At 59.3% G+C, this 11,932-nt stretch overlaps 2 protein-coding genes and 1 long non-coding RNA gene across 3 annotated transcripts in view; 2 read left to right on the top strand and 1 right to left on the bottom strand.

The window, feature by feature from the left end:
- The window catches only part of LOC102248655 (coronin-7), a 58,406-nt gene that overhangs the window by 14,272 nt on the left and 32,202 nt on the right, over window positions 1–11,932 (bottom strand). The gene's annotated exons all lie outside the window — the stretch shown is intronic.
- LOC106727255 lies at window positions 1,431–11,920 on the top strand. Its single transcript, XR_001363424.1, has 3 exons — window positions 1,431–1,441; window positions 2,160–2,162; window positions 10,600–11,920. It is a non-coding gene; the product is annotated as an uncharacterized LOC106727255 (long non-coding RNA).
- On the top strand, window positions 7,766–10,485 carry VASN (vasorin). Its single transcript, XM_005872952.2, has one exon. It carries the CDS (start codon window positions 7,813–7,815, stop codon window positions 9,832–9,834), a length of 2,022 nt encoding a protein of 673 aa, XP_005873014.1. The 5' UTR covers window positions 7,766–7,812; the 3' UTR covers window positions 9,835–10,485.

Raw genomic sequence — 11,932 nt, 5'->3', positions numbered from 1 at the left:
TAGACAAAATAAACACCCCCTCCCTCGCTTCTTCCTCCCACGGCTGGGCCCTCCGGCATGACCAGTTTTATGAATCAAATCCCTTTGAGGGGATGGCCACGCCATAGTCTTGGGTTACTTTTACCTCCTAAAGTGGGACGGTCTAGTTCTGTACCTGGAGCCCCCGGTGCCCCTGTGCAGACTGGCCCGCTAGGGTCCCGAGGGCCCTTGTCACTCAGGACAGAGCTGTGGAGGGGGCACAAGTATGCAACCCAGGGAGGTGTAAGCGGGTGGCTGGCAGGTACTAATGCACCATTCCACACCGCCACCCGCCCTCCCACCCCCTCCACTCCAAGACACTGCAGACCTTGGGTGCCTGGGCCCCAGGTATTATCATCTCTGCCTCTTTCAGAGAAGGGGCTTTGCTTGGGCTTTGAACCCAATGGCCTGGAGCCAGCCTAGTTCTTTGTGTCCCAGGGCTGGCAGCACTGGGGCCTGAGGGCTGCCAAGGTCCCCCTGTGGTCACTGGCAGATCAGCTGATTGGTGCCAACCATTCCTTAACCATTCCCACACCAGGGTCGCTGACCACTTCCCCACCCTGGGGAATAGGGATGGAATCTGCAAGGTGGGAAGGAGGAAGAGAGGAGACCCTGAGAGTCCCAGTGTCCCCTGCTTGCCTTTTGCACCAAGGGTAGGTGAGGCTCTGGAGAGAGGCACCAGGTCCCAGTGTCCCCCTCCCCAGGCCAAGAGCTTCTGGGGCAAGAGGAACTGGACTGGACATCAAAGGACCCTTCTCACTACGCTGGACTTTTGGATGTTAAGGGTACAAAGGGGTGGCTGGGCTGGTACCCTCCAAGTAGGGTCCATTCAAGCTGGTCCAGCAGACAGTGAATCCAGTTAGGGCCCAGCTGTTGGCAAGGCCCAACAGCACTAAGGCAAGCGGGTAGGGGGATGGGAGAGCAGTCCCCTGAGTTTGCTGTCTTCTCCCAGGGGAATCAGGCCCCAGAGCTTCTGTAAACAGAGTGTCAGAGGCAGGAAGAGGGCTCTGGTAATGAGCAGCCCAGCTGGATTCCCTCCAGACCATTATTTGGTCTCTCCTGGGCCCAGGGAGGGACAACCAGCATACTCATGCCAGGCTGGGGGCCTAGGCATGGCCTGACCCCACCTCCCTGGCTTTGTGCTGCTGTAAACGGAAACAGCCACCCTGGGACCTGTGGGTCCAGAGAGTCAAAAGGGACCATTGGGGGCCAGTGTTCCAGGGCATTTGCTGGGATGGCACCACTCTCTAGACTCTGGAAATGGGGAACAGAGTTCAACACGAGAAGACCCTTAGACATGCTCTGCTTTCCCCAAGAAGGCCCTCCTGGCAGGCAGCCCCAGGGCCAGGGAGATGCCCTGGGCAGAAGATGAGTCCAGTTTTTGGCTCCCATTCCCGACACCCCCCACTACAGCCCTGAGAGAGTTGGGACAAGTCGAAGGTAAAGAGAGTTGAGTCCTCATGGGGGCTTCTAAGTGGACCCTATCCCCGGGCTAGGCAGCTCATGGAAACAGGAAAGCGGGGTCCCAGCTGGGCCCAGGAGGCAGCTTCCACCTCAGCAGGCCAGCCAGCCAGTACCCCCTGGTGACCAGAGAGAAGCATCCCTGACCATTGGCAAGCCCTCAACTCATGGGAAGGGCAGCAATGCCACCTAAATGGGTTAGTGACCCCTTCCGGAGCCCCCCTCAGCTCTCCTTAGAGTCTCCTCCCTGGGTTGGGGAGCCCAAGGCTCTGTCTGCACTGCCAAGAAAACCAGCTCCCCTCACTGCTGTGGAATTTGTGAGAGTTCTTGGAGAATGGGGTGGGAGGGTGTGTGTGTGTGTGTGTGTGTGTGTGTAAGAACACAGCCCACTGGGCGTGTTTTGGGCGTGGGTGTATGTGTGCGCGTGACTGGAGCAGGGCTATGTTTGGGGGCGGGCAGGGGTGCTGTGGGAGTCTGCATGCACCACAGGCGGGCGGGCGCAGGCTCAGCCTTCTTCCTTTTATCGGTTTCCACATTCCAGAGTCAGCCGGATTGCTTTCCCTTAGCTGGCTGGGCTGCCTGGCCGGCCAGGCCTGCAGGCCTCCCCCGCTTTTCCTCATTCCAGCTTCCCTGGGTATGAGGAGGCTGGGGCAGGCTCCCTTAGACCACCTCGGTTTTAGGGGGTGGGGGCAGGCGAGGAGCCAGTTCTTCTCCAAGGTTGGGGAAGGCCCCCCCACCAGTCTCCTCCAGAGAAATGCAATAAGGCTCTGACATTCCTCTGAGGCTGCCTGAGAGATTTAATTAAGGAGGGAGGAGAGAGCTGGCTTGCCTTGAGAAGGGGCTGGCGCTGGGGCTGGGGCTTGGGCGGTCACTGGATAGACAGCAGTGAGAAGTGAGGGGAGGTGGGGGCAGGGGGCGGCTCCCCTTATCAATCCCACCTGCCCACTGATCAGTTCACAGATCCCAGGAAGGGCCAGCCACTTCTGCCACAGGGTGACTTAGATCTCTAGGCATGGTGAGCATGAGAAGGGCAAGACCTCCTCTGGGGTCACTTCCTTCTCAGACCCTGTCTAGGTCCCAGACAGCCTGGGCCCAGCTGGCGTGGGGCTGGTGGCCTCCCTTGGTGACTAAGGCCTTCCTCTGGCAAAGTCAGGGTTAATTGCAGGGTTAGGACCTTTCTTGATGGGTGCTTGGCCCTGGGTGGGGACAGGGCAGTGAGGGGCCCAGTGTCTGAGCCCAGCCCTGGTGGCATCACACCTGCGCGTGCCAGGAGAGGCATCTGGACTGGCCCATTTCTAGTTGGGCCCCAGCCACCACATAGCTCCCGGGGCAGCAGGTGTCCTCTCCCAACAGAGTGGCACCTCTCCTGACTGAGATGGCACGTCCCGCTGCCCTGAGGGCTCACTTCAGCTGTGGATTGGCCTTAGTCACTGATCTTCCTGCCCTGGGCTGACAGGTCTGGTAGCTACCAAGTCACCCACAGTGTCACAGAAGGTCCCCACCCGAGGCCTGGCAGGCTGCTGCTCTTCCCCCACACCTGCTCAGGGATCTTGCCCTGACTGGGAGAAACAAGCTGATGTCCAGATTGTCCCCTTTGCAGCCTCCTGTCCCAGGGTCTGAGCCCTGGCTGGAGGGGAGACTCAACCAAGGAGCTTTTCCAAAACACAGCTCTGCCAGACCTCACCCCAGACATTCTTATTTAGTGAGCCTGGGGGTGGGGCCCAGGCATCAGGAACTTTCCAAAGTTGTCAGGGTGATTCTGATGTGCAGCTGGTGTTGAGAAGCCCTTGGGGTTCCAGGTGGGAGATGGAAGCCCAGAAAGGGAAGGGAACTGGATGAGGTCACGAATTGAGTGTCAGGGTCTTATCTGTAAATGAGCAGAGCCAGTTGGAGTGGTGGATGGGGTAAGGCAGAGACACCGAGTCTGGTGGGGACCTCCAGCTTAATCATAGGGCAGGGCTCTGGCCCCCACCTGGGGAGAGGGCCATCTCTGAGGAACCTGAGGCTCTGCCCTCTTGGCCCCTTCTCTGAGGACCCAGGAGGGAGACTCCAACCGCTCTGTCCTGCTGGGCCAGGGGCCGCTTTGTCCCGGGGATGGGGAGACGGGTGGGCCCGACCTGGGCCCTGAACCTCCTCAGACACGTCAGCGAAACTGGAGCCAGCTGTCCTGGCCGCCGGCACAGTCCCGCCTGCCTGGAGGGTTGGCAGACTCCTGGGCTGGGCTGCTGCCAGGTCTGGCCGGCAGTGCTTAGCCCGGGCGGGCCAACACTGGGAGCCAGAGGCCCAGGGCCCCAGGGTCAGGCCTATAGTACCCGACCCCTGCACTTACTCTGTAGCATTGGGCACAGGAAGGGGGTATGCTGGCCTGTCCTTCCCCAGGAGCAGTGAGATGCTTCAGCCTTAGATCTGATGCAGTCACACAAATGCCCAGGTTCCACCCATTTTCCAGTCCCTTCCTGACCCAAGGCAGATACTTCTGTGTGTCCCATACTTGGGAGTGGGTGGGGGCACTCTGGGTCCCCTGAGAGCTGCGATGATGGATGTCCTTACTCATAGAGCCCTCACTCTGCTCTCCCCTCACCCTGAAGTCATATGCTGAAGGGGACTGGCCAGAAGACAGCTCACCCCTTACCCCCTCCAAAATTAAAGGTTCCTCTCCATCAGGCTGCTCTCCTACGCCCATACCCAAGGGTGGAGGGGGGGGGGGGCAGCCTCTACATGTACATGGAGGCTTTACCCTCAGCCCAGGAGGCTTCCTGTCTGTGCTGAAAGTAGCATGAAGCCTCTCACACTATGGCATCCTTCCCAGAGCGGACTCAGGTATTATGGGTAACACCCTCAGTAGCAAATGTTGACTGACCACTCAGAATGTACTCCAAGTACAAACTAAACAACCCTGAAAACCAGGTGCTATTACCAGCCCCCCAACTTAACAGATGGGAACTGAGGTGAAGGCCCATGGCCAGGTTGCAAACACAGGTAGTCGGACCCTAAAGTACCATCCCCAAAACTGTTCCTTGGGGGGTGGCAAGGCCAGCAGCAGCAGAGCCCAGGCCTCTGCCTGCTGCCTCTTTCCACCAAACCATGGCAGGGCCAGACCACGGTGGGGCTTTGTTGAATCTAGATGGAGGACCGAAGCCCTGGACCCTGTTGCCCTCTCCCTCTAGTCCCCACCCCCCACCCCCTCCAAATGCCAGGGTTGCCTCCAGAACTCTCCCCACACCCTTTTCAGAGAGAAAGGTCCCACCTCCCTGCCTCAGGTCAGTGGATCAGATATCAAAGCCCAGGCCCCCGGTCCTTCAGAGCTGCTGAAATTGTAACTGGCTGGACAAGGGCAGCCATGACCCAACCCCCCTCATGAGGCACCCCCACCCCCAATGCACTCACACACCAGCATGGGCCCAGACAAGCAGAATCGCTTCCAGAACTTGTTAGAAGAACTTGCGCATTTGAAAACAAACAGAATACTGGGTGCTCAGAACAACTCTGAAGGGTGAAGCAAGGCAGCTGAGAAACCCAGGAAACAATTTAGGGGCAGAACTTGGGCCCAAATTCAAGCCTCTGTCTCCTACTATCCTACTACCTGATGCTTGCTCCTCCGCGGTCAGTCTTGGCCCTCTGTGCCCCTTCTTTTGGGAGGGGGGTTGTCTGATGTCTGCTCTGCTCTTGGTGCCAGGCCCTTGTGGGAGAGCCCGTGGAGCTACCAGCCCTCATTTGCTGTTTTCCAAAGCCCCTGTGCCAGTCCTTGCTGAGTGATGGATCTGGGCTCAGGCCAAGGCGCTCACTCCTGCCTCCTAGGGAGTGGGAAGCAGGTTAGCTGCTGCCTGTTGAAGGCTCCCCAGCCCGGGATGCCAGTCGCTCTTCCTCATGCAGCCTTTGCTCCCAGCTACTCAGCCAGATTGCCACTCAGGTCCAGACAGAGCCATAGCAGTCACTGCCTCCCTCCCCCATGAGGACTTTGCTGATTCAAGGGAGCGAAGCCTAGAGCCCACACTGGCCCCCTCCTTAATGCAGAGTGGGGAGTGCCCCCAGCAGTGCCCCAGTCTTGGGAGGTGTCTCTGAAACGTCTGGGGGACAGATGAAGAAGCCTAGGCGCTGAGAGAAACCACTGTCTACACCTTACAGCTCTGACACCCATGGCCCAGGGTTGCCTGATTAGAGCATGAGTTCTTAACCATGACCTTATACAAGTCCTATGGGAAGCCAAAGTCACGGGTGACCAAGCTGGCCACATGGAGGGGTCCCCTCCCACCCTGAGTCTGGCTGCTCCCTTCCTGACCCCGGCCTGTTCCTCCAGGAGAGCTGATTCAGGGGGAGGTGGCTCACCCCCCACGTCCACGTGGGGGTGGGGGACGCTCATAGCCCACATCTGGAGGCCAGGCTGAACTCTGAGTCAGTGAGGGTGGAGCAGGTCCTCACAGGGGAGTAGGCTGGGTGGGGTGCACAGAACCCCCTTGAGATGGCACTGGCAGGGCTAGGGATGCATGTGACAGCCAGGAATCTAGAGAGCAGGGGAAGGGGCACTGGCTAGGGGTCAGGTAAGGCCTCCCTGGCTAGCTTCTGAAGGGCAGTCATCAGTGTTAACTAGTGAAGGGCAAGGCCAATGGCCCCACTTCCCAGGCAAGGATGACCCTGCAGGTGGGCAGGGTACCCAAACTGGGTGGCAGGCCTTTACCTAGAACTGGCCTAAGACCACAGTAGCCTCCCCAGTGACTTGTTGAATCCATCCTGGGACCACCTGCCCATCTTCCACCTCATATTCCAGCACACTTCCCTATTTGGGGGAGGGACAACCCAAATAGATGGCAGTGGGGCAGAAGGCACCCTGGGTGGGGGGGCCATATTACCTGCCTTTGCCTGACAGCTGGCCAGTATGGGGGAAGGGGAGGCTGCGCCCCAGCACAAAAGGCCCTTGTGTAAGCAGAGGTGCCTGGAAGGGAGGGGTGCTGGCCTCTCTGGGGCTATACAGGCTCAGATCGTGGGGACTGCTGCTGGGGGTGGCACCTAGATTTTCCCCAGGAGCCTGAATGAAGGTGGGCCCCAGCTGTGGCCCCATCCTTTCTTGGGCAGGTCAAGCTACAAGCTGGAGCCTGGAATGACTGGGGGAGCCACCCCCACTTACCCCGGCAGGACTGGGCCCCGCATCAGGCAGCAGGCACAGCCACACCTGGACCTGCTTAAGGACCAGGGCTCTGGCTCAGATTTCTCGGTAGTGCAACGGCAGCAAGTCACTGCACCTCTAGGAGCCCCCCTTTTCTGTCATCTGGGAGTGATGAAAATAGTTTCCACCTGGAATGGCTGCTGGAGAAACTACAAGAGGTGGCTAAATGCTCAGTGACACTGGCACATGGGAAGGGCTGCGGCTCTGCTTCAGTGCCCAGCCCACAGTGGAACCCAAGAAATGGTAGATGAAGGAATCTGGGGAGTATTTCCAGGTCTGGCACTGCTTCTGGGGCCACCATGCAACCAATGTCCCCCCAACTTGAGCCCTGGGTCAGCCCAGGGAGGCTTGGATCCCCTCACCTCTACTTCTATCATTGTGCCCGTAAGGGGATATGAACACAGGGTTCCCTCCTTATACCCTCCCCCTGCCAATTGCTCAGCACCTCTACTCCCTTCCCTAGGAACTTTCCTACTGGCCACATCCTGGCCATCCCACAGCTCCCGTCCTGGGCAGGTCTGACTTCACAAGTGGAAAAACACCAATCCCATAGTTTCCATGTGAAGTCTTCCCACTGCGGTCTCTCCTCACTTGGAGGATGTAGAGCGTGGCGGCAGGGGCCGGTGGCCTGGGGCAGCCAGCTTCTCTACTTACGCACTGGGCTGACTGCCCACCAATCTCGAAGAAGCGTCGGGGAGGGAGCCGCCATTCCCCTTGCTTCCCTGTCCACCTCAGCAGAGATTTTGGGGTGGGAGCATGGGGGAAGGGCCACAGCCTGATGCTTTTTGATCATGTTCTCTCTAAGCTGCAGAGGTGGGAGAACTGGGTTAAGGTATAGAGGTCCTTTGTGGTCACTGAGTGTTTGGGGGCTGGGCCCTGTTCTGCATGCATCAACCCACTGAACCATGGTGACAGTGCAGGAAGTACCAACTGATAGCATAGTGAGGTCATGTGACTGTTCAAAGCCACATAGCAAGAGAGTGATGCGACTGGGACAGGAACTGGGCCCAGGCATTGGAGACCTGACTCATAACTACAGTGTGCTGTAGAATTTGGGGGAAGGGAGTGAAGGGGGCTTGGAATTCCCTTCTCAGTACTTCTTGCCATGGCTGTCTCCTGGGCCACTGACTCATGGTCTCCTGTCTTTCCTCTCTGCTCCCAGGGACCAAAAGATGCGCTCCAGTGTGCCCCTGCCCCTGCCCCTGCTGCTGCTTCTGCTGCTAGCCCTAGGGCCTGGGGTGCAGAGCTGCCCGTCTGGCTGCCAGTGCAACCAGCCACAGACAGTCTTCTGCACTGCCCGCCAGGGGACCACGGTGCCCCGAGATGTGCCGTCCAACACAGCAGGCCTGTATGTCTTTGACAACGGCATTACTACACTCGAACCAGGTACCTTTGCCAGCCTACCAGGCTTGCAGCTCCTGGACCTATCACAGAATCAGATCACCAGCCTGCCCAGTGGGGTCTTCCGGCCACTTGCCAACCTTAGCAACCTGGACCTCACTGCCAACAGGCTGCGTGAGATCACCAATGAGACCTTCCGCGGCCTGCGGTGCCTGGAGCGCCTCTACCTGGGCAAGAACCGAATCCACCACATCCAGCCTGGTGCCTTTGATGCACTTGACCGCCTCCTGGAGCTCAAGCTGCAAGACAACGAGCTTCGGGCACTGCCCCCGCTGCGCCTGCCAAGCCTGCTGCTGCTGGACCTCAGTCACAACAGCCTCCTGGCCCTTGAGCCGGGTGCCCTGGACACTGCCAATGTAGAGGCGCTGCGGCTGGCTGGCCTGGGGCTACGGCAACTGGATGAGGGGCTCTTTGGCCGCCTGCGCAATCTACACGACCTGGATGTGTCAGACAACCAGCTGGAGTGTGTTCCACCTGCCATCCGGGGTCTACAGGGACTGACACGCCTGCGGTTGGCTGGCAACACCCGCATTGCCCAGCTGCGGCCTGAGGACCTGGCTGGCCTGGCAGCCCTGCAGGAGCTGGATCTGAGCAACCTGAGCCTGCAGGCCTTACCACATGAGCTTTCGGGCCTCTTCCCCCGCCTGCGGCTCCTGGCAGCTGCCCGAAACCCTTTCAATTGTGTGTGCCCCCTGAGCTGGTTCAGCCCTTGGGTGCGGGAGAACCGAGTGGCACTGGCCAGCCCGGAGGAGACACGCTGCCACTTCCCACCCAAGAACGCTGGCCAGATGCTCCTGGACCTCGACTATGCTGACTTTGGTTGCCCAGCCACCACCACCACAGCCACAGTGCCCACCACAAGGTCCTTGGCATGGGAACCCACACCCTCGTCTTCCAGCCCAGCCCCTACCTGGCAAAACCCCACGGAGCCTGTTGCCAAAGCCCCGAGCCTGCCACCTGCCACCCCACCCACTGTGGGAGCTGACCCTCAGCCCCAGGACTGCCCAGCATCTATCTGCCTCAATGGGGGTACTTGCCACCGGGGGGCTAGGGGCCACCTAGCCTGCCAGTGCCCTGAAGGCTTCACTGGTCTGTACTGTGAGAGCCTGATGAGGCAGGGACTATGGCCTTCCCCCACCCCAGCCACACTGAGGCCTCCAGGGCCTCTGCCCCTCGGGATCGAGCCAATAAGCCCCACCTCCCTGAGGATAGGGCTGCAGCGCTACCTGCAGGGCAGTACTGTGCAGCTCAGGGGCCTCCGCCTCACCTACCGAAACCTGTCAGGCCCTGACAAGCGGCCGGTGACACTGAGGCTGCCCGCCTCACTTGCTGAGTACACGGTCACACAACTTCGGCCCAATGCCACCTACTCCATCTGTGTCAGGCCCCTGGGGGCTGGGCGGATGCCTGAGGGCGAGGAGGCCTGTGGAGAGGCCCACACCCCCGCAGCTGTCCGCTCCAACCATGCCCCGGTCACACAGGCCCGAGAGGGCAACCTGCCGCTTCTTATTGCGCCTGCCCTGGCTGCCATACTCCTGGCTGCCCTAGCTGCTGTAGGGGCAGCCTACTTTGTGCGGCGGGGGCGGGCCGCGGCAGCTGCAGCTCAAGGCAAAGGGCAGGTGGGGCCTGGGCCCCTAGAGCTGGAGGGGGTGAAGGCCCCCTTAGAACCAGGCCCCATGGCAAGTGAGGGCGGTGGGGAGGCCCCACCTGGTGGGCCTGAGTGTGAGGTGCCACTCATGGGCTACCCAGGGCCTGGGCTCCAAGGGCCCCTTCCCACTAAGCCCTACATCTAAGCTGGGAGTGATGGACTATTGGGCTGGGCTCTCAGCCCTGCTGGGACTGAATAGCGCCCTCCTGCTATAAGATCAAGAAGTTCTCAGATCCATAAGATGAGGTCATATCAGGGCAGGGGCTGTGGTGATTACAGCAAGTCCCTGCCCCTCTCTGGACCTTGGTCTCCTCATCTAAGATGCTAGGACCCAGGTGAAGACCTCTAAGGACCCCCCCAGAGCCCAAGTGCCTCTGAGGATGGCGTCTGCCCTGTCCTCTGCCATGTGCAACCTCTGGGGTGGAGCAGGGCAGGCAGGTTCTGCTGTGTGCTGGTAACACAGGCCTAGGGCTGCCAGGCCCTCAACCCAAGGAGACTCTGGGGGCCAGTGAAGGAAGCCCCCAGAAAGAGAGAAAAGGGAGAGTGGGGGTAAGGATGGGTATGTAGCCCAGCCTTGGCCCCAGGGAGTGAAGTAACAAATGAAACTGGAAAGAAAGACGCTTTAGGAACAAGTTTTGCTTTTGTTTTTTAAAAATATATTTATAAGAGATCCTTTCCCATTTATTCTGGGAAAATAGTTTTCAAACTCAGAGACAAGGACTTTGGTTTTTGTAAGACAAACGATGATATGAAGGCCTTTTATAAGAAAAATAAAAAATAAAATAAAATGAGTGTTTTTCTGGCATGACCCCAGGCTCCTGGACTGCGTGGAGGGAGGGTAGGGGTGCAGGGTAGGTGTAAAGGGACAGCCCTCTGGGGAACTGGGGGCCAGGACCCCTCTCCCCAATAGACACCAGGCCCTGGCCAGCATTCCTTGGGCTTGCGAGGGCCATGGTGGGTAGGGTGGCATTCCCACAAGTCCTATCCTGGGCTGTGTCCACCCAGTTTCCACTGAGGTACCCAGTCCAACCTCCCAGTGGGGCAACAGAAGCTGGGCAGTTTCCAACCTCGGTGAAGAATAACAGGGCAGCCTTAACCTACCCAGCTGCAGTGCTCCTGTAAGAGGCTCATGGCAGATACATGCCAAGAGGATCTCCAAGGGCCCTTTCTCAGGGACGGATTGGACAGCTAGTCCATGCCTGCCTTCCTCTGTGGAGGGGATGCCTTGAACTATGTCCTGCCAGGCCCTCATGGATGGTGCAGGTGGCACACACAGCTCACCCTCCCTACAGTCCTGTTGCCCCTCTGTATGGGCTCTTGCTCCAGCTGCAGAGAAGGAGCCTTAGTCAAGGGCAGCACAGATCCTGAATGGCAGGAGCCCTCTGGTGGGTGAGGAGGCTGCCAGAGACTATTAGGAGCTGGTGGCCAAGGATCAGGATCCTTGGCCTGTGGAGACCTGGTGGCCCTTCAATGTCCCTTTACTCTCTGCGGTTGGAATGTGCCTGGCTTTCCAAAACCCCGGAAGTGGGAGTGTTTTCCAGGAAGACATAGGCAGGGGCAGGACCAGGGATGATGGGAGCTGGGAGCTTGGGGACAGTGATGGATATAGAGCACCTTTTCCTAGTAACTTCAGATGGTGGTCCCTGGGGCCACAGAGAGGTCCTGCAGATGCTGGAATAGGCTCCCCAAAGCCCTATGCCTGTGCCCCTCTGTGGGTCACAGCCCCTGGCTCCTAGCCTCACCCTGGCAAAAAGGAGGAAGCTCAGTCAAGCCTGGGGAATAGGCCCTGCGGCTTGGGGCGTTGATGTCAGTGCTGAGTTAGGCCTGGCCACGCGAGGCTCTGGATTCAATTAGCGGCTGCTGAGGGTTCTGGCATGAGAAGGAAGGAGGTGAGCAATGGGTCGCGGGGGCAGAGGATGGTGGCAGCGGGCCTGGGTGGGGCCCCATCTTCTTGAGCCAGCAGCGGCAGCCCAGGTGGATTTCCTGTGGGCCTGGGTCTCATTACTGGAACGGCTACGCTGAGGCCTAGCCCCCCACCTCGGCAGCCCAGTCAAAGGGGCCATTGTGGGCCTGTGGGCTGCTGCTGAACACGGTGGCTGCTGAATAAATGTTTTCCCTGCAAAGCCAACCCTGGCCTCATGGGCCAGCAGGGGGTGGGTGGGACCTAAAGAAAGGGGGCTGGTGTGAGCGCTCCCAGAAAAAGCACTGGGGGATGAAGGGAGGATCAGCCTAAGGGGTGGGGG

This window comes from Myotis brandtii, unplaced genomic scaffold (assembly GCF_000412655.1).
Source record: "Myotis brandtii unplaced genomic scaffold, ASM41265v1 scaffold397, whole genome shotgun sequence".
In the NCBI taxonomy this organism is placed as follows: Eukaryota; Metazoa; Chordata; class Mammalia; order Chiroptera; family Vespertilionidae; genus Myotis; species Myotis brandtii.
This window is presented reverse-complemented; position numbering and strand designations above follow the sequence as displayed.